This window comes from Embiotoca jacksoni, unplaced genomic scaffold, assembly GCF_022577435.1.
Source record: "Embiotoca jacksoni isolate LCO1_2020_lvr unplaced genomic scaffold, fEmbJac1.0.p SCAF_13, whole genome shotgun sequence".
NCBI lineage: Eukaryota > Metazoa > Chordata > Actinopteri > Embiotocidae > Embiotoca > Embiotoca jacksoni.
Genome location: NW_027185263.1, coordinates 9,138,301 through 9,162,001, shown reverse-complemented (window position 1 = coordinate 9,162,001; position 23,701 = coordinate 9,138,301). Strand labels below are relative to the sequence as shown.

At 41.0% G+C, this 23,701-nt stretch overlaps 2 protein-coding genes across 7 annotated transcripts in view; one reads left to right on the top strand and one right to left on the bottom strand.

Annotated features, from left to right (window-relative positions):
* The window catches only part of trim3b (tripartite motif containing 3b), a 30,425-nt gene extending 20,993 nt beyond the window's left edge, over positions 1-9,432 (top strand). For 5 of the 6 annotated variants that reach the window (XM_069146298.1, XM_069146299.1, XM_069146297.1 and 2 more), the window contains 14 exons: positions 399-509; positions 655-806; positions 1,091-1,271; positions 1,613-1,714; positions 2,111-2,209; positions 2,804-2,956; positions 3,308-3,686; positions 4,511-4,614; positions 4,757-4,924; positions 5,190-5,358; positions 5,913-5,954; positions 6,678-6,748; positions 6,857-6,997; positions 7,161-9,432. In XM_069146298.1, coding sequence (XP_069002399.1) covers positions 399-509; positions 655-806; positions 1,091-1,271; positions 1,613-1,714; positions 2,111-2,209; positions 2,804-2,956; positions 3,308-3,686; positions 4,511-4,614; positions 4,757-4,924; positions 5,190-5,358; positions 5,913-5,954; positions 6,678-6,748; positions 6,857-6,997; positions 7,161-7,313 — 2,025 coding nt within the window. In that variant the 3' untranslated portion in view covers positions 7,314-9,432. The remainder of the gene's footprint in view (positions 1-398; positions 510-654; positions 807-1,090; positions 1,272-1,612; positions 1,715-2,110; positions 2,210-2,803; positions 2,957-3,307; positions 3,687-4,510; positions 4,615-4,756; positions 4,925-5,189; positions 5,359-5,912; positions 5,955-6,677; positions 6,749-6,856; positions 6,998-7,160) is intronic. The other variant, XM_069146302.1, reaches the window with a different exon arrangement.
* A 3,335-nt stretch (positions 9,433-12,767) lies between these two features.
* On the bottom strand, positions 12,768-21,260 carry trim47 (tripartite motif containing 47). The gene is made up of 8 exons (XM_069146296.1): positions 21,022-21,260; positions 20,423-20,634; positions 17,656-17,701; positions 17,374-17,469; positions 16,166-16,390; positions 15,857-15,879; positions 15,641-15,762; positions 12,768-14,623 (listed from the first exon to the last, which is right to left on the bottom strand). Exons 1-8 carry the CDS (start codon positions 21,202-21,204, stop codon positions 14,094-14,096), a joined length of 1,437 nt encoding a protein of 478 aa, XP_069002397.1. The 5' UTR covers positions 21,205-21,260; the 3' UTR covers positions 12,768-14,093.
* Positions 21,261-23,701: the final 2,441 nt, after the last annotated feature.

Below are 23,701 nucleotides of genomic sequence, written 5' to 3'. Positions count from 1 at the left end.
AGGTGAACAACAGAGCTAAGTGTGTATGTGTGATCCTTTAGTACCGTTTTTGTGGGAGGGAGGATATATTTTGAAAGACTGAGATCATTCTGGGCACTCCTTACCTCTTTGAGGGGTTCTTCTTGGGATTTGTTACAAATTCAGGATGACAAGGTTTCAACTTGGTATGTGGCAAGGATGCTCAGGGTCAGCATTAGGACAGGAAATGAATGTAATGAACAGAGGCAAAAAAGGGTAGACGTCCAATAATGTGTGCTTATGTCCAGAAGTGACTAAATGATCAAAAGAGTTCATGTAAGAAAACAAGTGATTATTTGATGTTTTTCTTTTCTTTTTTTTTTAAACGTGCTGATTGAAAAAGTGCACATGATGAAGTTTGTCATGTTTTGGACTAATAGGTCCTTCAAAGAGACCCAGAGTGCTCGCGGCCAGAGGCTTCCAGTGTGTTGGAGTCAGTCAGTGCTGCAGCTGCAGGAAAGCCCCTCTGCTGCCCAAACCACGAGGGAAAGGTGAGAAACCCCTTTGTGATACCTCAGCCCAGTCATCACGTCACCAAAACTGCAGCCCACTGCTTTTGTCTCCCGCAATAATTAATTCCCTTCTCATCTGCGACGCTTAGCCTGAGAGAATTACTTGATTTGTCTCCCTCTGCAGGTGATGGAGTTCTACTGCGAGTCATGTGAGACAGCCATGTGTCTGGACTGTACAGAGGGAGAGCACCGGGAGCATGTGACTGTTCCTCTGCGGGACGTCGTGGAACAGCACAAGGCTGCGCTGAAGACGCAGCTGGATGCCATCCGCAGCAGGTGGGGGGTCTTGATCCCTTGGTAACGATTTCAGGAGATTTTTTTGTCACATTGGGTGTTCAGAAACTTCAGCATTCGACCCAGATCATAGGTGATGCTGTGCCTAGTATGTTAAGTCAAACATTTTCATTGATTCTGAGTGCTAGTAGCTCACATCAGATTTAATTTGAATTTAAACTTTAGTTGGGATTTAGTGTATGCTCGTATGTATGTATGTATGTTGTTTTTTTTAAATTTCAGTTATGCAATGTTTTGAATATTTCCCTTTTTAAATAATTTTTTAGACTCCCTCAGCTAACAGTGGCCATTGAGCTGGTAAGTGAGATCTCTCGACAGCTGAACGAACGGAAGAACGAGGCGGTCGCAGAGATCACCAGTACGTTTGAAGAGCTGGAACGGGCGTTGCATCAGCGCAAGACGGCCCTCATCACAGACCTGGAGAACATCTGCAGCACCAAGCAGAAGGTCGGTCGTTTCACACATTTACATATCATGCACTCACCCGCATGCACTTGAATCTTTTTGCTCAGGTGCCTCTTTGCACCAGACCTGCAGTCTATGTTTAACACACTCATTGTAAAACTCACAAACACCACAAATAAGGGCTGAATGTGTTCGGTCACATTGCTATTTTCCTGTAAACATCAGCCTGCTGAATTAATAAAAGATTCTTGCTTGTTTTACTCCTTTCTTCCTCAACATTTCCCTCTTTTTTTTTTGTATGTATTTAACTGCTCTCCCTCATTTGGTCTTGTGACTTTTTTTGCTCTTTTGTGTCCCCACTTCCTCCACTTACCTGTGCACAGGTCCTACAAGCCCAGCTTTCATCTCTCCTCCAGGGGAAGGAGCACATCCAGAGCAGTTGCAGCTTCACGGAGCAGGCTCTGAGCCACGGCAGTGCTACTGAGGTGGGCTGGCAAATTCTGATATTTAGTCGCAAGCAACGCACAATTCAATTGCAATTCATGTGGGGAATCAGCTACCAAACCTGATGTAGTGGTGTAGCAGGATGTTTGCTCTTCACTAATTGAATATTTTTCTATTAACCCTCGTGTTGTCCTTGGGTCAAAATGACCCGCAGCTGTGTTCAACCAAGTTCTATCTTATTTCTATATTTTTATATTTTTTTGGGATCATTGGTCATCATTCTTTAAAGAAACCCTCACAGCCTCCTTGTCACCAATGATCCCCAAAAATATGAAAATAAAATAGAAATTGGTTGAACACAGCTGCAGGTCATTTTGACCCAAGGACAACACGAGGGTTAAGAGACTGAAGAAAGCCTTTGTCTCCTGCATGTATAGGTGCTGCTGGTTCAGAAGCAGATGAGTGAGCGAGTAACAGCTCTGGCCAGACATGACTTCCCAGATAAACCACATCAGAATGCACATCTGGACTGTCAGGTATTGACTGATTTAAACTGTTCCTCTGCTTTCATGATGGTCTGACTGATATTTCCATTCTGCCATATTATGCGATTTTAAGCAGCGCTTCAATCCGTAGCTCCGGTCTGAGGACTAAATCCTGAGAGGGGCAGACTATCTGAGGCACAGTTTTTGTTAGTTTGTTTGTCTTGTTTTGACCTTTTCATGGATGTGATCTCAGAAGTGAGATTCGTTTTTCATATTTTCTCCAAAAATGTGTGGATTTTAAACTCGTAGTCACTACTTGAGATCAATTGCTGAAGAATGAAGATGTAAAAAAAAGTCTTGAACTTCAAGTTGTGTTCGTTACTTACTGCAGATACAGAACAACATTAGCTTATTGTATTTCTGGTGTTATAACGTCTTTAAGTCCAACCTTCACTCCGTTTGATTCTATTCTCTACCAACTCTGTCCATAAAAAAAATTTCTGTAGCTTGACAGATGTTTGACTTGTATTATTAGTTATATGTCCCATAAATCACACGAAGCCAGCAATGAAAATAAAAATTCAGAAAGCAGTAAGGGATCCCGCATTGGAAAATACTCTATATCCTTCGTGTTGTCTGCTCCAGGTGGAGACTGAAGGTCTGCGGCGCTCCATCCAGAACCTGGGTGTTCTCCTCACCACAGCAGCTGTGGCTCACACCTCCGTTGCCACGGGAGAGGGCCTCCGCCACGCAGCAACAGGGCAGCATCACACCATCACCGTGACAACAAAAGACAAAGTACTATTTTTTAAAGTTATTTAGCTTCACTATCATTTCATCATTAGCTGCATTTGTAGAGTTTTTAAATTTGCTTTAGTAACTTGTGTGGATATTTCCATTGAGCTTTTCATTAAGATTCACATTTGTGCATTTGTCAGTTGTTCTTTTGCAAAAACTCTTTTTTTTTCTTCTTCTTCTTTTTTTTTTTTTTATGGCTGCTACTCTGGTCACCAGGGCATTTATTAATATTATCATAACAAATCTGTGAAAAGAGCTGCCCCAGAGACTGACACCTTGTACATGTTGCCTGAACAACCAGAGATCTCTTTGTTGTTGTTCTAAAATTGATTCTGCGAACCCTATCTGCAGGACGGGGATTTGGTGCGGACAGGAAATGCTGTTTTAAAAGCAGAGATAACGTCTGCTGACGGGAGCCGGGCTGCAGAGACAGAGATAACGGACAATAAGAACGGAACGTATGAGGTGGGCTACACGTTACGTTCCGAGGGAGAGTACTCATTCGCTCTGTTGCTGTACGGACAGCCGATACGCGGCAGCCCGTTCCGCCTGCGGGCAGTCAAGCCGTCAGATGTTCCGCAGTCACCGGACGACGTGAAGAGGAGGGTGAAGTCCCCAAGCGGGACGGGGGGCCACATACGGCAGAAAGCAGTGCGACGGCCTTCCAGCATGTACAGCACCACCAAGAAAAAGGAAAACCCCATTGAGGATGAGCTCATCTACAGAGTGGGTAAGACAGATGACCATGTAGACTTACTAATATAATACCATACCACAAATCAAGCAGGAATCTATAGCAGCACTACAAACTAGACTCAACAAAATATCAATGCAACAGTTTTTTTTTTATTGCTCTCATTTTTCCATGAGTTTAGTAAAAGATCTAAGACTTTTTTTTCTATGTACACAAAAGGTTTATTTGCCTCAGATTTTCTTCACAAATGTCTTAAAATACACGTAAGTGAGATCTTCACTTTTGCTGAAGATGTTGATTAAACAGCATGATTATTGCACAGGGTGCCTTGGACTGGTCATGATAAAAGGCCACTACAAAATGTGCAGTTTTATGTTAAAAACATTTTTCCAGTATTTGCACTGCATACATCTCCTTCGTATATAGTTGACCATGTTGTTGTTTGTAGCCTGTTTGTGTCATGGACATTGTGAAAAAGGATAATGTAAATTTGTGACTTCTGCATCAAAAATGTTGACTCTCAGGTTTTGAGAGGGTCACTGCCATGCAAACGTAATGTATAATTTAATTCTCACTGTGATGAATTTCCCGGCTCAAGCAAGTCTTTCAAGTTTGTGCAAGTTCATTTTTTAACTGTACTTTCATCGATCAAAAACCTCCATTTGCCCGGAAGGTAGGGAATCAATAAAAACAATGTATGCTATGTTTTGTAAAATGATCAGCATCAATACACAGCTCAAACATTTCTTAGTCCAAAACCAATGCTATGGGCCTTTAAGGAAAATACATCAAACACATTAAGGCTACGGTGAAAATATCAAAAGGCACATTTACCGAGTGTGTAATTCATTTCCTGTCAGGTTCCCGGGGCAGAGAGAAAGGAGAGTTCACAAATCTGCAAGGAATCTCAGCCTCGAGTAACGGCAGAGTGGTTGTGGCTGACAGCAATAACCAGTGCATACAGGTGAGATAGACACAGAGCGGAGAGTGCTTGTAAGTTAGTGCAACCATGTATCATACTGTGGTCACGCAGAATAGCAGGATACTAGTAGTTCTGTGAGGATATATTACACTAAAAACAAGTTCTTTGATGGACTTGATTACAGGTGTTCTCCAATGACGGCCAGTTCAAGATGCGCTTTGGGGTCAGAGGTCGTTCTCCAGGACAGCTGCAAAGACCAACAGGTGTCACTGTGGACATGAACGGTGACATTGTGGTGGCCGACTATGACAATCGATGGGTCAGCATCTTCTCCTCTGACGGCAAGTTTAAGGTAAGATCTCAGACCTTGTATTGGCTTAACAGCACTACAATAAGTACCTTATTTATGGGTTTTTCCATGTATGATGTTTACTGGAAAATAAGTTTTCATTGGGGTTTCTTTAACGTTTTATATTACTGCTCTAACATTAGCCTCCTTTTTTTTTGCGGGAGATTAAAAAATTGCCAACACAAACAAACATGGTTCGGGAATACTCTCGAAATGTTTCACATCTTTTGTTCCCCACCAAAATCCGCTCTGCCTTCCTCTGTCACAGAATAAAATCGGGGCAGGCCGGCTCATGGGTCCTAAGGGTGTGGCTGTGGATAAGAATGGACACATCATCACTGTGGACAACAAGGCCTGCTGTGTCTTCATCTTTCAATCCAATGGGAAGCTTGTGACTAAGTTTGGAGGCAGGGGGACGTCCGACAGGCAGTTTGCAGGTGAGGAGGAGGACGGGACTTTTAATACTGTCAGGGAGCATACAAACATGCAGTCTTGTCAACTTTTAGAGCAAATTTGTCATTATATTTTGCATATTTAGCTAAATATATGATGACACAAAATATCATGTGGCTACTATATTTTTGAAAGAGCTATGCAACATGTTCCAGCTTGTACTTCTTTATTGTTTCGGATTGATATTAAGAAAAAGTACTCATTGTAAACACCCTGATTAATCCAGGTGTAGTTTTAAACAGCACAAAGAACATCCACAAGAGATAGGCAGACACTGACTGTATGTTTTTACTCTCATTGTATTTCTAAAAAAAATAGATCAATGCATAACATTGCATGTTCCACTCTGTTTAAAAATGCAAGCCGGTATATATGTATTCGGCATCACGACAAGCGATGAAGTGCCCCCTCTGTTCCCCCATAAACTGCGCCTGTGCTGACCACCCTACTCTATTTTCTTCTTTGCTGATCTTCATCTCTGACAAACAATTTTTTTTTTTTTCTTTCTTTCTGTTCTTCCTTCTGTTTTCCAATTCAGAAAAACTTGGTCCAAACATTAATAAATCTGGCTCAGTTTTCAGTAAGTACTAAGTGTGGCTTGCTGCAACCTTAATCCCACAGTGCAGTGCCCTCTTGTCTAACCCAATTCCCTGATCATGTGTCTGACCTCCTGAGAACTCCCGGTTGTTGAAAAATTGTTTGATCAAGCTGTGCCTGTATAATAACGATCAGAGTACATACCGCTTTAATAATTACAGTCGTGAACATTTTGTCATGTGAATTGTGGTTTTGGTGTAAAAGCGCTATGAAAAAAAGATCAGTGTGAATGATTTTCACTTCTCTCATTCCAGTGTGAAACTAACCGATGATTAGTGTGAGTAACTATAGAGCTCAGTCATGGATTACCCAGCCAATAAATTTCACAAAAATAACTACCCAGGATGCATTTTATGTAAACAATCACTAAAGGCTGAGATGACAAAAAAAAAAAAATCCTTTGATTTGACAGTAGCCACTAACATTTTAGACTAGGAATGGTATTGAATCTCAGAGTCTACAACCTTTTGGAACCGATTTAAATTTCTGGGAAAAAAAAATGCATGAACATGAGAATGCCAGCAAACTACACAAGTCAAATCAGAAAAGTTGTCTAACTGATTAAACTAGATTTTATAAATTGCAGCTTGAAATTTGTGTTTAAACTGTCGAGTAACATTAAAGGAAACTCCAAACTACAAGCAGCAGTTTCTCTTCCAACTATAGCAAATTTCACAACGTTCTGCTTCTCTCTCTCTTCATCCAGGTCCGCACTTTGTTGCAGTGAACAACAAGAATGAAATTATCGTGACAGATTTTCACAATCACTCTGTGAAGGTAGGACAAAAGAGGAATTATCTGTGAAGCTGAAACTCTTAGTTTTTTTTTTAGTGATTCAGTTTGACAGGGAGATTGTACACAAAACGCACCGACTTCCTGTTCCAGGTGTACAGTGCCGATGGGGAGTTCTTGTTCAAATTTGGTTCCCATGGTGAAGGCAATGGGCAGTTCAATGCGCCCACTGGTGTGGCAGTAGACGCCAACGGAAACATCATCGTAGCCGACTGGGGTAACAGCAGAATACAGGTGAGGCACGCTTTGTTCAGCCGGCTATTAAAATCACAACATTAGGACTTGAAACCTAATTTCTCTGCAGATTTAAGTATTTACGTAGTCTTTAATGCTAACGCTATAGTTTGTTGTAACATCAACATTGACAACTCTAAACCCGTGTGTTTTTCTGTGTCAGGTGTTTGACAGCACAGGGTCCTTCCTGTCCTACATTAACACCTCAGCAGATCCACTGTACGGCCCCCAGGGCCTCGCCCTCACCTCAGATGGAAACGTGGCTGTTGCAGACTCCGGCAATCACTGCTTCAAAGTTTACAGATATCTGCAGTAGACTGAGGGAAGACGTCACCCACATCACCAAGCCCTGCATAGCAAAACGGTGATGTCACATAGTGCTTGTAGACATAGAGCTGCAACGTGCCTGCACATTTTACAGAGGCCCCATGTTCACAAATTCACTCCTTGTTAATTTTGTCTGTATATATCTTAGAAGTTTCTAATATCCAGAGTTTAAGACAAAAAGGTATTCGTATCAAACAACCCAAAAACAGCCAAATTGTGTGACTACAATGTTTTTAAAGATAAAAAAGGCTAGCTATCCCCAAAAATATGGCACGATGTCCCTTCACTTCAAACAAACTTGGTGAAATAAAGGTTAAAAGAAAATACAATTTTACTCAGGAATAAGTCATCCTGTAATTAGATATGTCCCAATCTTATCGTTCTTGTTTCGTTTACCTTAAAATGTTCTTAAACTTTAAACTACTGCTGTTAACCAAATCCCCAGAGGGGAAAAATGAACTGCAAGTTAACCTCTGACACTAAGCATTTCAGCTCTATTTCTCCAAGTGTAACTTCACCAGTAGACAGCTTGCCAGTCCTAAATTGGATATACACAGCAATTTTTTTTTTGGGCAATGCAAAGAAGCAACGCTCCCAGTAACCAGCAACCAAACTGAGACACAGAAGCACACGTTTCCAAGCTGTTCCCTGATGAGAACATGATGCTTTGCGGCTGAAGTAACAATGCTCAGGCCTTCTCCTTGAACACTGTTGCATGTCAGTGTGCGTGCCAAATTACCTTGTTGTCACTGCCTTACAATTTTTGATCTTTACTACGCGGCAGAACATCCAGGAATATGCTGTTTAAAAGGAAACCTTTCTTATTGCTCATTCTCACAATATCCCCCGCACATGGATCGATTTTTCCCTTTCCTTTCAGTCATGAGATGAGTTGACCTATATGCAAGTTTTGTTTTGGCACCTAAAGACGAGCATCAGGAAGCACAACAGTGAACAAGACACTGAACCAGCTCTGCTTCAATGTCTGAATCCTTCAAGTTGATCTTTCTCTTCTAAAAACCAAAACAAATTTCTTACATCTGACCCTTCTAGTTCTTGCACTTTTGTCTCTTCATACCTACAACCTGATGTAGTTGTACATATGCATATTTAGGTGTATATACGGATTTGGTGTCCATGTTTTTCCACTATATAGCCTACTTATTCCAGCACTTAAATGGAATCAAGGTCATGCCAAGTCGTAGCCAACAGAATGACTGAAACATCAGTGGAACTAAGTTGTAACATTATTTGCTGTATCTTATTTTTTCAAAGGACTTAATTTATTTTGAATTTTCTTTTCTACATAATTTGTTCTACAAATTATTTTTCTAATTGGTGCATTTGAACTGTCTCCTGTTTGCCAAACATCGTTGTACGTGTTAACTCGTAGCACTGAAAGCTCTTCTCTCCTTTGCCTCTTCCACAACGAGCTCACATTCAGTAACCTCTCCTTCTGCCAAAACATATTGTCGTAAGTTGTTGTTGAACATTGCACAAAATACAAATATTATAAAAGTTATATAGTTTGCAAGAGTAATATATGCCTCTATGTATAGTTCATTTAACATAATCGGAAAGTGTACTGTATATTACAATCATATTCTTGTTGTAGCTGACAAGCACCTTTTAACATGGGTTTTCCAGTATTTGTTTCATTTGCTCGGTAGCTCAGTATTTTTATGTTGTTTTTTTTTGGTGTGTGTGTGTGACTCCTATAAAAACACACTACCAGCTAATATGCAGCGACACAGAACATTTTCTTTTTACCCCTGTATTTTATGAAAATTGTCCCCAGTAACTGATTACTCAGCGAACTAATTCGCTCCATCTGCATTTCCCATTTATTGGAAAACTCTCTAACGACAGATGAGGTTCCCTCCTCCGTTAATTGTGTTGCTACGGTTTTATTTTTTTATGTCTACGCATCACCTTTAACTGTCACAAACATATCTGTGTGGAATAACTGAAGCACATATAAATGAAACAGTGTCAGCAATTGTGTGTACAACTGTATACTACAAGAGGCCAGACTTACAAGAAGTAACCACTGCATTTATGTAATCATGGAAAACGTATGATTGTAAATTAAACAATGACACTATCAACTGCAATCGTCTGTTTTGTATTACAGTTAAGTTCAAATAATGCATTTATTGGGAATAATACAGTATATTTAGTCTTTTTGGACATTTATCTTTTTTGCCAGATTAGAAATCAAGTGTCCATTTATTTTCTTGCCAGTATAGGAGTTTTCTACCTTATAAAGGAGATTAACCACTCATGTTCAACAGTTAATTGACTGATTGGGAATTTTTATTTAGTGATATTTTATCTTTCGTGATATTATGAATTTAGGTCTTAAGACATTTTTTTATAATACATTTTTGCATTTGTTTTTTTTTTGGGTTGGTTTTAAAAACACGTTATTTCATGAAAAATTTAATTTGGGCACTTTTGGGTTTTTATGTGCTTTAAAACGACGTCATCATTAATTCAAAATTCAAACGATAGGACGGTTATAAATTCACTTCAACATTATGTGAGGACGGAAACACCTGTTCATTGACGAGGCTGAATGACAGCAACGTTTGACAGCTGTGGTTGACGGAGGAGGATCGTGATCCCCAGCAGGGATTGGACCGAGCTCATTTCGCAATATTTCACCGTGCCGGGAGGTGACGGGGGAGCTGGGTCTGTCAGCGGCACCACCTCCTTGCAGACTCAGCGGATGATAGTGCAAATCGTGAAGGTGAAAGTTAGTCGGAGGATGGCGAGGAGGAAGATATTCCACTTGTGACGGACCCGATAATAGCCCACAATGTGTCGGATTATTGTTATATAAATGAGGATACTGTCAAAGAAGCAGCCCGGGAATACAGGTGTGTCCACAACGGCGGCGGTTGTTCCAAAACGGAGGAGATGGTGAGAAGACAAAATCAAATGAGAGAAAAGAGTACTGGTAGTGTTGGCGAAGCGATCTTTTTTTATTATTATTTAAGTGTACCCATTTATGTGTTTTATGTCTCATTTGACATTCTATAGTATGACTTTTTCCCCCACATTTTAGACATGCTTTAGTATGACTTTTTTTTCATATTTTGGAAGACATGCTATAAGTATGATGTTTTTTGGACATAAAAACATGTTTTATTTTTTTTTTCTTAATGTTTTTTTGGAGGTTTCATCCTTTTCGGACCCTTATGCGTTTTATGACTCATTTGACTGTTTTTTCATATTTTGAGGGGATACCACGTCCGAAAAAAAGTCACACTATAACATGTTGTCAAAAATATGAAGAAATAGTCATACTATAGAATGTCGTCTAAAATATGCAAAAAAGTTGCACTATAGCACATCAACCGAAATGTCAAAAATGTCATATTGTAGCATGTCGTCCAAATTTATGAAAAAAAAGTCATAATATAGCATGTTGTCCAAAATGTGAAAAAAGTCATACTATGGCATAGCTTCCGAATATATACAAATATGAAAAAAAGTCATATTATATTGTTTTGTTAAAAGTATGAAAAAAAGTCATACTATAGCATGTCCGAGATATGAAAAAAAAGTCATACTATATATAGCATGTCTGAAATATGGAAAAAACAAACAAAAAAACTGACTATATCCATGACTTGAATCCTTGATTGCCAACTATGAGGCGAAAGCGCTAAACACTGGGCCACTGATGGTACAACTGCTGTGCACATTTTGGACGCTATACCAAATAACTTTGTATTAAGTATTTGTACAACATCCAATAGTATGACTTTTTCTGAACTGACATGCATGTCTCAAGTGGGAATTGAACCCATGAACTCGTAACCATGAGGCAAGTGTTCTAACCACTGCACCACTGTGCCAAATGTCTCAGATTACATGCTATAAATATGAAAAAGTCATATTATAATGTGTCGTCCAAAACATGACAAAAAAGTCGTTTAAAATATGAAAAAAAGTCATACTTTGCGTTGTGCCAGGCCAAGTGGCTGAACTCACCAAAATAATTTCAATTGACCTAATAAGGTGATTTATCATTTACAATCAAATTTTGCTTCCTGATCATGTTTTTATGACTAGCTTTAAACTGAAATAGTAAAAAAAAAGCTTTGAAATGGAGGACAGATGGAATAAAAGGTTCAGACAATATAAACTAGCTTAAGGCAACTTACTCTGAACAGCAATGCCTTGCGGTCTATTCGTAAGTAGGGTGTCTGATTCACAGTAAAGCATTTGTATCACATTGCATGGTCATTTATACAGCCCATCATTAAACCCACGTCTCTACAAGGACACGGGGAAGAAAAAAAAGTCACTTCTGAGTCATCACCAAAGCAAGAGGAGGAAATGGAGAAGACCGTTTTCGCACCTCCTCTTTAAATGTTCTTGCAAAACTGAATCAGCAACACTAAACCGTCTCCTGGAGTTAAATAAGGATGTTGGACCAGAACAGCAGAGATGAGGTTAGGAAAACGGGAAGCAACAGGCTGCTTGACGAGCTTTTTTTTCTCAAGTAGCAGTGCAGCCGCTGCAAAGAGTCGGCTCCTTTCAGATTTATGACGGGTTAATGGCGCAAGGCCTCCACAAACAACTTGTACACGTCAAAATCAGAGCAACTTGCAGACAGTGAATTAACTAGTCTGAGTGTGAGAGAGAAACTGTAGAACAAGTTCAATATTATAATGCGAAGTGGCAAAAAAACACAAGTGTCTTTTCTAAAAGTTATATTGAAATTGTTCCAACATGCCAGGTCATCTGCCGGTGACCCGACATCAGAAACGACTCATTCAGCCACTGTGGGAACACAAACTGGACTGTAATTCCAGGACAGGAATACATGCAATGTTCCTGTAAATGTAAATATAATGTGTCGTTTTAGTAGCATATAAACAGCCGTATAGACTGAAGTAGAAATGAAACGTCACAAAAAAAAAAAAGAACATCACAATTTTGTTTTCCCCGTTTTAATCTCATTAAGTCTGAGAAACACAAAGTACATTTATGGCAGGTAATGGGGGTAGAAACGGATTTAAAAGATTGTTTTTTTTTTTTTTTTTGCAAGTCACCAAGACACAACCCAAAAACTGCTAAGCTAAATACATGAATGAAATTCAGCAATAAAAAGCATGTATATCTATACAGATAACAGTCTTAGACAAAACATTTATCAGTAAACACACAAAGTTAAGACCACAGAGTTTCTCAGTCCCAACATTAGACGACCTTCAATGTCAGAAAATAAACAGAAAACGGAGCAACCTGAGATCGGCTGGAGGAATGGCCAGTCTCAAGCATCGCCAATCACGCCTCCATGTCTTTGAGCTGTGCTCCTCAATAAGATCAAAGAGAAGAAAAATAAAGTAATTGTACAACCCACTGAACATCCCACTCGTATACAACTGCACAAGTCTTGAAACCCCCCCCCCCCCCCCACCCTCCCAAAAAACTAAATACCCATGAAGATGCATTCAAAACTTAAATAAAATCAACTTTAACAGAGCCAAAAAAAACAAACCAAAAAAAAAATAAAAGACACTGGACCGAGTCAGATAAGTCGACCCAAAAATGTCAGGATCAACTTACAGCACCGACTCAACTAGTAATTAATACTCTAAAGCAGGATTAGTTAAAAGAATAACTGACAAATTATAGCTAGTAATTTGTAAAAACAAACAACCAACCACACAAAATAAAAAGCATTAAGATGTGGTTAAACTTTCAGTCAGCCATCCATAGGTTCATTTCAGTCGAGTCCATCAAGCTGTTGCTGTGTCAAACTTACTGTTGTTGATGGAATGTCTTAAAGTAAAACATCTACAATTTCACCCATAAAGCCACAGCAAATTTTGAGACATGCCTGTAAAGGTTTATAATTTTCCTTTACAATATTTCCAAGTGTTTGCTGGTCTTAATCAGACATACATGTTTCTCCTTTCAAAGTATCTCCAACAGAGCAAAATGGCACGACTTCATGGTTTGACTATCAGAAAAAATAAACTACAAAATGTGACTTGGTGCAATAAAGAGAGGAACTTGCAACAGTCCAAAAGTGTCAATGTATTGAATTAAAACAATAAAGGAAGAGGGTTTTTTGTTGTTTTTTGTTTTTTTTAAAGTTTTGTGATAAAATTGTCAAAAAACAAGCTCCAACCATTCATTGCTGGAAGTCTAATCATCGTCTGGGAGCTGAAATGTCATTACAAGTAAGCCAAACTGACTTTTCTGTCGTCTCAAAGTAATGAGTTAATCCTAACCCGTCAACAACAATCAATGTGATAACAACGGTGTCAAATATCCTTCGAGTTCTAATCCAACAAGGCCTCTGCAATAATGACCCTGCCGAAACTTAGAACCAATGAGTTAATCAGTATTATGGCATAGTGGTTGTCACTAGGATACGAGCTGTAAATGCTTAAATCAACAGGAGCATCTGACGCATCTGCAGCCCAGAGGACACAGTGATATAGACAGCGCAGCACCTCTCCAAACCCCCGGCCACAGCTGTCAGGGGGAAAAGCCTACAGTGTGTGTCGAAGTTGAAAAATGCCAAGACAAGGCACCCGGTACTTCTTATTCAATGTAAACCTTATTTTCTAAAACCAGTAAGACCAACAAGTAACAGCTCAAATGCATACAGAACATGGCTCCGAGGGGCAACATCACCCCGCCACTCCAGCCATAAAGGACATGAAGCCTTGCCAAAGGGCAAAACACTCATGGCGTTAACTCTTCTACAAATAAATTGAATCACACGTCGGCATCTCTCTCAATAATAGTGGCATATTTGCAGCCTGCTGCCGGGATCATTCTTCCCTGGGCTGAAGAAAGGGCAGACGGGCTCCTCAAAGCACGTGTCAAACATGTACAGTGTCTTCATTGTGACGGCGTCGTAGAAGCTGAGACGCCCATTGTCGTAGTCCAGGTACACGCCAACGCGAGGGGAGTTCCAGTAGTCGGCAACCAGAACGCGCCCGTCCTCCCCGTTGGCGTAAAGACGGTCCTGCAGACACAGGCTCCAGTATCCCGCCGAGGGCGTGAGGCTGACGAAGCCCTTCCTGTTGCTGCCCTCGGTGGTGACTCCCAGGTACCACACACCTTTGTCCCTCACGTCCACCTCCCAGTAGTGCTGGCCGCTGGCGTACTGGGCCGTGGCAAGGACACCGCAGAAGCGCGTAAAGCGGGCCGGCAGGTCGGGCTCCTGGTTGCGAATGCGTCCCTCCTCCACTTTGGTGTCGAAGTCCGAGATAAGCAGGTTCAGGTGAGCGGTGTCCGGGTCTAAGGTGAGGTTCTGAGGCACTACGCAGAAAAGAGACAGGTGAGGGATTAGTACGCCGTTACATGGAGCTGAAGCTGGCAGCGCATCGGGAAAGAAGAAAACTGGCAGATTTGCACTGCAGTTGGCGTTCAAGCAGGCTGTCCAGCCAACTTTGTCAATTCTACCTCCAAGTACAATTATTCGTCCAGTTAAGTGTTGTGTGATTATGTTTAAAAGCAAATCCTTGTCTTTGGTTTGCTTCTACAGTTCCATGAATTCTATTATAACCAACAGGTGTATTCAAATTGTACATTCAAAGCATACAGTGCGCTGCATACTACATGACGTGTATTACGTGTTGCACAACATGCTTGATGTGACCTTCCAAACACTGCAACAATAATTGCTGTTTGCAATGACAATATATTTCAAATATCACTATGCTGAAACAAATATAGATTAGAGATACAATTCTCTTCAGCTACTTTTGTCTTCTTTCGTATGGTCTTGAAATATTACGATTAGACCATTGGTTGTCTAATCTTTGCACTATTGTTTAGTTAGTCTTAATTTAATTATTCCATTTTATTTTATTCTATTTATTGTATATAATGTGCATTTTTATATTTAATATTTTACTGTTGTTTTATTGCTTTCCTGTACCTATAATGCTGCTGTAGTGAGAAAAAAAAAGTCCCCTTGTGGGATTAATAAAGTAACTATCTATCTAGATGGGTTCTATTGCACACAGAACAAAGGTAAATGCTGCATTGCTTTAAATGAAAGTAAAGCATGCTTACAACATGGTCCGAAATATCAAGTGTGAATTTACAAATCTCTCAGTTTAATGCAACTAATTGGTTTCTGTAGAGCAACTTTTAAATGCACAGGAAATCCCAGCCGACCAGCAGCGGTGAGAACAACTGAACCACTACGCTGCTCTTTGTCATCTTAATTAGGATAAGTAGATTTAAATAACCTTCATGTACATTGTCAGTCTTACACTTCAACTAGCAACAATTTCAAGTGCGTTCTTAAGCGCACGCTTCTAAACTCACTGGTGTGCAGCACGTGCATCATCTTCTTCCACATGATGAGCTGAAGAGGCCCCGAGAAGTCCGTGAACTCAGTCGGACAATTAACTGGCTCGAGCGATGTGAAAGGCTTGTAGTGAATCACTCTGGGGGAAGAAACATGGAATAAATTATGGAAACGGTTTTTACTGAAAGTAATTTTTTCTTTTTTTTTTTTATAAAGAACTGTGAGCTACTTACTCATTGAATGTCTCCGTCAGGCTCTGTTGGAACAAAAAAGGAATATAGTTTGATGTCAATCCCAGAGTCAAAGAGAACTTTGTTCACACACTGTCGGTGGTGGTGTTAATCAACACGGCAACAAGTTTCATATCATGGTTCACACCAATGTAGAGCAGGAAAGACGTGCCCCTCCCAATATGTTCCCATCTGCCTTTTCAACAATACGATTCAGTTCAGTTTTGGCATAATATCACACAGCTCGAGCAGTGGCATGGTGAGCTTAAAGAGTTAAACCTGTTTATTAGACAGGCGATTTGTTCCACTGACCTCAAAGTTAGTTTTCCCAGTGATGGTACTGTGGACATCAGCGATCGCTTTGTCCACAGCTGCTGCCTCCGACTCCACAATCTTCAAGTTGTCATCGATGACGGCCATGGTGGCCACTTCCTCAGCATCCAGGCTCTCGAGCAGGGAGTCTCTCTCGTCGAGCAAGAACTGGACCAAGGCACCAACATCCGCTTCAATCTTCTCCTTGAGTCTCTGCTTCTTCAGCTGGGGGACAGAGGTTTGGAGGATTACGGTGTCGTCACATGACATTTTGTCAGGTCAATTATTGTGACGCAAAGCCGGTGTCTCGGGTACAACGAAGGCAACCGTTGATTTCAACAAATGCATTTGGGTTCACGAGCATCACTCCAATAAAGCTCCGCTGAGTAGTGAACAACAACCTCTCGTCTCTGTGTCTTTATGTCTACTCTCTCCCCCCCGTGAGAACTGCACTTCTGCTAATCTTCAGGAGAGTCTAAAATCCTTCGTACGGGGGAAGAGACTCCCTGGAACGTTCTCATTTTGTTTACAGCGAGTAGGTCACCGTATCCAGTAGATCAGCACATTCGGTGAGAAAGAGATTGTTGTCAGTAGAGAGTTCTTTTGCGTGAGGCATCTTTTCGCACGTAGAAAATGTCAAATACATTGAACACAGGGATTTTTCTCCATCAACATTTAAAAGGTCAAATTGTCCATAAACAGTGTCACATTTCCGAGTTGGGAAATGAATAAATACCGATTAGAGAAATCACAAACTATAAACAGAGACCTGTGGTACCGTTTGTTGCCTGGTAGTGGAAAAAGTACTGAATATAGTCCTAAAACATGCTAAAATAATAACTTTTGCACTTGCTAACAGTGCAGCAGGGGCTCAAAAAAATAAAAAAGATAAACTCTGACCAGAGAAACTTCCAGAGTCGGCTGGGCAATGCACCCAAACTAAATGCATACTGCCATTTATCCGTTGTTCTGGCTCAATAGGAGAGAGAAACCGTATGTGTATAATGAGACCGCCACTTTGGGATGACAGATTTCATGATGTGAAGTGCCTATAATGTTTATGTTCAGTGATAAACACTTTACTGCTTTGTATGACTTAACATTCTGTGTTGAATATGTCATCTTGAGAAACCACTTTAGCCAAACATACACTGTCGGTTAGGGATCAAAAAAAAAAAATTAAAAAAAAAATTATACTCCATTCTTACCCTCACTTCACTTTTTGTGCGCTCATCAGCTGTTATAACGTTCACACACAGAGACTTCTGCCAGTTGAGCTCCATTAGCCTCAGTTTCAACTCCATCTGAAAGAAATATTCATGAAACGCGTGCACACAGGCAGGAAAACACAGGATATTAACACTGATCATATTCTACATGCAGTAAATAAAATGTGGGGCAAAGCTCAAAATAGCTCTGCTCTTTTTGCTAAATGTACAGGAAGAACCAACCACCAAACAATATAAGTATATTGCCATATTTAGACTTACTTTCATGTCATTTACAACTTCTGGCACTGGTGCCACCTCATGGTGTCTGAAATGACAGTAACACAATATAGGCAGGCAATTATAGAAAATACATTTTCACACCATCTCAAAACACTCGATATGCTGTGTGGAGTTTTTCTTATAAGGCAAGGAAAGTTTATTTGTGTAGCACATTTCAACAACAAGGCAATTCAAAGTGCTTCACGTAAAACAATGAAAATCATCAAAACATCAGGCAAAGGAAAAGGAAATTTAAAAACAATTAAGAACATTGATCGAAACATTAAAAACAGTGATTAAAACATTAAACAAGCTAAAAATAGAATGAAAGTTGCAGTGCAGTCTAAGAAATAAAATACAGTCATAAAATGCAGAAATGCAGGAAATTGATCAACATCCTTGAGTCTGGTTCAATTAAAGGCAGCAGCAAACAGAAAAGTCTTCCATCTTGATTTGAAGCAGCTGCGAGTCTCAGCAGAACTGCAGCTTTCTGGGAGTTTGTTCCAGATATGTGGAGCAGAAAAACTGAACGCTGCTTCTCCATGTTTAGTTCTGACTCTGGGAACAGATAGGAGACCCGTCCCAGACGACCTGAGGGGTCGGGATGGTTCATAAGGTCGCAGCAGATCACAAATGTATTTTGGCCCTAAACCATTCAGTGCTTTATAAACCAACAGCAGGATTTTAAAGTCAATTCTTTGTTGGACAGGAAGCCAGTGCAAAGACTTCAGAACTGGAGTGATGTGATCCACTTTCTTAGTCTTAGTGAGGACTCGAGCTGCAGCGTTCTGAATCAGCTGCAGCTGTCTGATTGATCTTTTTTAGAGAGACCCGTGAACACACCGTTACAGTAGTCGAGTCCACTGAAGATGAATGCTGTTAGGAAAAATAGTAACTCATTTACAGTGTGTAAATTAAGTTACTGTTGTGTGTGTAAAGTTTCCGTTAGTCTATGCATAAAACTTGAGATGAAATGTCTCATACTGCATGCACATTCCACGAGTTCCTCTCTTGCAGTATATGGCCCCTCGGGGGAGGAGGAACTCGTTTATCTAGTTTAGCACACACATAGGTTAAAAGCAAACATACCCATATAGGATGCAAAGAGATCACATGCTGTTTTATAACCCCATGTATACAATAAAAGGAGCAAAGTCTGTGTTGGAGTTGGCTGATGCCAGGTGAAGAGCTTACAACTCTAAGACCCTGCACGGACTTCCCTTGCTGCAAGTAAAACTCAGATTTGGGTCCAAGCCTTGTTTTTGTCTGACTGTGGGTTTGATTCTTATCCTATCAGCGCTATGTTATAGTTCTGAACCTAACAAATGCATGGACAAGTTTTTCCAAATCCTGTTGAGACATAAGTCCTCTAATCCTTGATATATTCTTCAGGTGATAGTAGGCTGATTTTGTAATTGTCTTGATATGGCTGTTCAGATTGAGGTCTGAATCCATAACTACACCTAGATGTCTGGCTCGGTTTGTGGTTTTTAACATCAGTGATTGAAGCTGAGCGCTGACTTTCAATCGTTCATCTTTGGCCCCAAAAACAATTACTTCTGTTTTATCTCTGTTTAATTGAAGAAAGTTTCTCATCAAGTGGCTCCAGACGGTTTCTTTTGTTTTACTCTTATTTGCAAATGACTCCTGGAAAGTTTCTCATCAAGTGGCTCAAGTGCTTTCTTTTGCTTTACTTTCCACATCTAATTGACAACTCCTTATCTTGTGACCTACAACCAACTCAGTATTACCAGACAAAAGCAGATGCAAAGGCTCCTAAATGGTGGAATGAGCTCACCAACGACATCAGGACGGCAAAACTCTGCACATCTTCCGCCGCAAACTAAAAACACACCTCTTCTGAAAAAAAGACAACAGCGAAACAGGATGTGAATCGCGGACATCATGCAAGAGTGTCCTTTTGTGCACAATATAAACAAAATGGAGACCCACGAGTAAAATCATCGATCCAGAGGACTGTTTGTGGTCAGACAGTTCACAGAATACTTTTTCTTTTTTAAAGAGCTGAGGTACATCCTTCAGAAACTCTTGAGCTTGCATGTCTCATTTCTATTATTGTTGAAAGGGTGCAAGTAAACATGGCCCGTGTGACCTTTTGTTCTGCGCAAATGTAAAAATAAAACGTGCAAATCTGTGCAATGTCATCAAAAGTCTTCGGCTTTGGAAGATGACACTACTGTTCGGATGCATGTTTATCTTTACCAGTCTCTTGATCCAATCACAGATAGCCCAGATGGCTGACTGCAAATTGAATGGAATGCATGTTTTTCTTGCGCACAACCTTGAAAAGCAGGAGACGGATAACTGAACAAAATACATTTAAGTGGGTTGGAGTCATATTACAGTAAATTTAACTGAAATCAACCATGCATATTTTTCATTAAAGTTAAAATACCTACAAACCTCCACTTTTGAGGCCTTAGTATTTTCCACTTTTCAATCTGCAACAACCAAGTTACTTTTTTGTCCATGGTGCTTTCCTTCTCAACCCTCCCTGAAATCTTCTCACTTCCCAAAATAGTAATAGTAAATATCAACCAACTGTTGCAGCTCTAACATACTTGCACAGATTCATTTAGACCGGCGAGGACTACAATAGCACCTTTACCTGAGCACAAGTGGACTAATACCAGTCTTGTCGTGCTAAATAAGCAGCTGCCAGTGATGAATCTCTCAAGGATTCATCCTTTTTCTAGTCCTACAGATACATTATTTCCAAATATTAAAAAGTAAGAATACAACCAACCTGTGTGCTCTTGATTCCCTGCAGACAACACAGATGGGCCTCTTATCAGTCTGGCAGTAGAGTTTCAGCTCTTCACCATGTTGCTCACACTTTCCATCCACTTTAGCGGGCTTAGAGGGCGCAGGACAAGAACCCAGACAGTCCAAATCGTCCAGTTTGGCCACTAGGTTCTGCACCAGGTAATTTTTAGTGAAGCTCCTCTTGTTGAAAACCTGCGAGAACAAATACAGCAAATAATAATAATAAAAAAAAGACGCAGATACCGGCCTAGCCGACAGCCAGAAATATTAAGAGCATGTATGATACTTTCTTCCTGGTAGCCAAAACAAAGATGCAGTTAATTAGTCTTGGCAAACTTACCAGCTGATAATTTTGCTTCAGCTCATGACAGCAAAAGCAGCTATCATAGTGACCGTTGCCACACAAAATGCACTGCGTAGCAAACCCACGTTATTTTTCAAAGACAACCCCTCATCCTGCTCCTGTTATTCACCTACAAACGCTTCGATGTAATACCGTCGCAAATGTGCCATGGCATACATTTTGGGGAAAAGGAAAAACACAAAAGTAGAAAACACAGATGCCGTGCATGAACTCACCGTGCGGCATTGAGGGCACTGGTACCCGTAGTCTCCGCCATTTTCATCCCAGTGCATACAAATACAAAACCGACAGAAATTGTGTCCGCATTTCAGTATAACGGGGTCTTTGAAGAAATCCAAACAAATTGCACAAGTGAGCTCTTTCCTCAGGTCATCTCCAGCTGCTCCAGCAGTAGCCATGTTTACAAGCAAACAGCAGCGCAACGCTGCTACCGCGGGAAATAAAGGAGGAGGAGGGAGGGAGGCGGGCACGTTTGTGGGGTGCGTCATCTTCTGTGTAGCCAATCAGATTTATTCGCCCTCGTACCCCCCCCCCCCGCCCCTTCCCCCCAAACATTTGTGGGCGTTGCAAAGTGGAGCATTTTAAACTTTTATCCTCCAGACATTTACGCTATATAACAGACTTCACTGACAAATTACTGCCTTTTACTCCAATTTCCTGAATCCCAATCACACCAAGTGAAGTGATATGACTCGCCTATGGATGTAATTTAAGAATGTGTGTGCTTGTGAGAGATGTGAAGCTGTTTTTATCTCGTTAGGGACCAGTCTAAATCCAGTCTCAAGTCACTAATTGCATGTTGCAAACCAATTGTAAGTTTTCAATGTCTCTGAATGTTGATCATTAAAACATACAAGAACTGTTTTCAATATAACTGAGACCAATATGCTCTCAATATAGTATTTACATTTTCGTAGGTGTTTGTTTTGTAATGCAAAGGGACAGACTGTATCACAGAATATGTCAAATTCTGTGAACACACCACCGTGCCATCCCGGACTGTACACTGCTTCCCCAACAACAAGCCGTGGATCACCAGTGACCTGAAGGTGCTTCTTAATCAGAATAAAGCAGCCTTCAGGTCTGGGGACAGGGACGAGGTCAGGAGAGTGCAGCGCGACCTGAAGGAGAAGCTGAGAGAGTGCAAGGACTCCTACAGGAGGAAGCTGGAGGCAAAACTCCAGCAGAACAACGTGAGGGAGGTGTGGACCGGTATGAAGGAGATAACTGGGTTCAAGGGGAGAGAAAGATAACCAGGGGGCTCCCTGGAGACCATGACCCCCCCACCCCCCCTGCCTTCACTGGACCTGCTGCAATTTGCGTACCAGCCTCATGTGGGAGTGGACGATGCCATCATCTACCTGCTGCAACGAGCTCAGTCTCACCTGGACGGAACCGGTGACTGTGAGAATCACTTTCTTTGATTTCTCCAGTGCATTTAACACCATCCAACCACTGCTGCTGAGTGAAAAGCTGCGGGTGGTGGGGGTGGACACGTCCACCGTCTCCTGGATCACTGACTACCTGACAGGCAGACCACAGTTTGTCCGTCTGGGCGGTGTGCTGTCTGATACGGTGGTCGGTGGTACTGGAGCTCCACAGGGAACTGTTCTGTCTCCCTTCCTGTTCACCTTATACACCACTGACTTCCAGTACAACTCAGAGTCCTGCCATCTGCAGAAGTTCTCTGATGACTCTGCAGTGGTCGGGTGTATAAGGGATGGACGGGAGGATGAGTACAGGGCAGTAGTGGAGGACTTTGTGGAGTGGGCAGGAAGAAATCACCTGCTCCTGAACGTGGCCAAGACCAGAGAGATGGTGGTCGACTTCAGGAGGAAGACGACGGCTCCACAACCGCTGAGAGTTCTGGGAGAGGAGGTGGACATGGTGGAGGAGTACAAGTACCTGGGTGTCTCCATGACAACAGACTGAACTGGAAGACCAACATCTACGCTGTCTACAAGAAGGGGATGAGTCAACTCTTTTTCTTGAGGAAACTTCAATCCTTCAATGTGTGCAGCAAGATGTTGGAGATGTTCTACCAGTCTGTTGTGGCCAGTGCATTGTACTTCACTGTGGTCTGCTGGGGGAGCAGCATTGGAGCCGACGACACCAACAGACTTAACAAACTGGTTAAGAAGGCCGGCTCCATCATCGGCTGCAAACTGGACAGCCTGAAAAAGGTGGTGGAGAGGAGGACGCTGAACAAACTATTATCCATATTGGATAATCCTGACCACCCTCTCCACCACCTGCTGCAGGGACAGCGGAGCACGTTCTCCAATAGACTCCTCCAGCTCCGCTGTCACAAGGACAGATACAGGAGATCATTCCTGCCCACTGCAATAAGACTGTACAATAACTCACCTCTGGCAAAATCCATCACACAACAATAACACTGTTGTCTGTGTTTCTTGTTTGTTTAAAAAAAAAAAAAAAAAAAAAAAAAAAAAAATATATATATATATATATATATATATATATATATACTGTACTGTATATAATGTGCATTTTTATATTTAATAGTTTTTACTGTTATTTTATTGCTTTCCTGTATCTATAAATGCTGCTGTAGCGAAAACATTTCCTCTTGGGGATTAATAAAGTAACTACCTACCTACCTACCTACCAAAGCTTGACCTTGGCCAGTCGGTGCATTATTTGTTTGTCATTTGTACAAAAACTTACCATGTCAAAACATGAGATTTGTATGTTTTTGGTATCCCGTGTCGAGTTTTCGGTAGACCTAGTTGAGTTTCATGTAGCCTTTTCTTAATCTCAATGCAGTGAAATCCAATCAAGTGTCAGGCTCTCATTTTTTACTTTTTAAGTCTACAACCTCCCTCTAAATCTCTGCACGTATACTGATTACATCATCAACAACCTACCAGTAGG

Excerpts from the sequence above, each read along its gene's own strand:
- trim47 (XM_069146296.1), bottom strand. The coding sequence starts at position 21,204 with ATGGCTACTGCTGGAGCAGCTGGAGATGACCTGAGGAAAGAGCTCACT. Across the intron at positions 17,470-17,655 it reads AAGTTGTAAATGACATGAAA|ATGGAGTTGAAACTGAGGCT; the intron begins GTAAGTCTAAAT and ends TATTTCTTTCAG. Across the intron at positions 15,763-15,856 it reads CTGACGGAGACATTCAATGA|AGTGATTCACTACAAGCCTT; the intron begins GTAAGTAGCTCA and ends TTCTTCCCCCAG.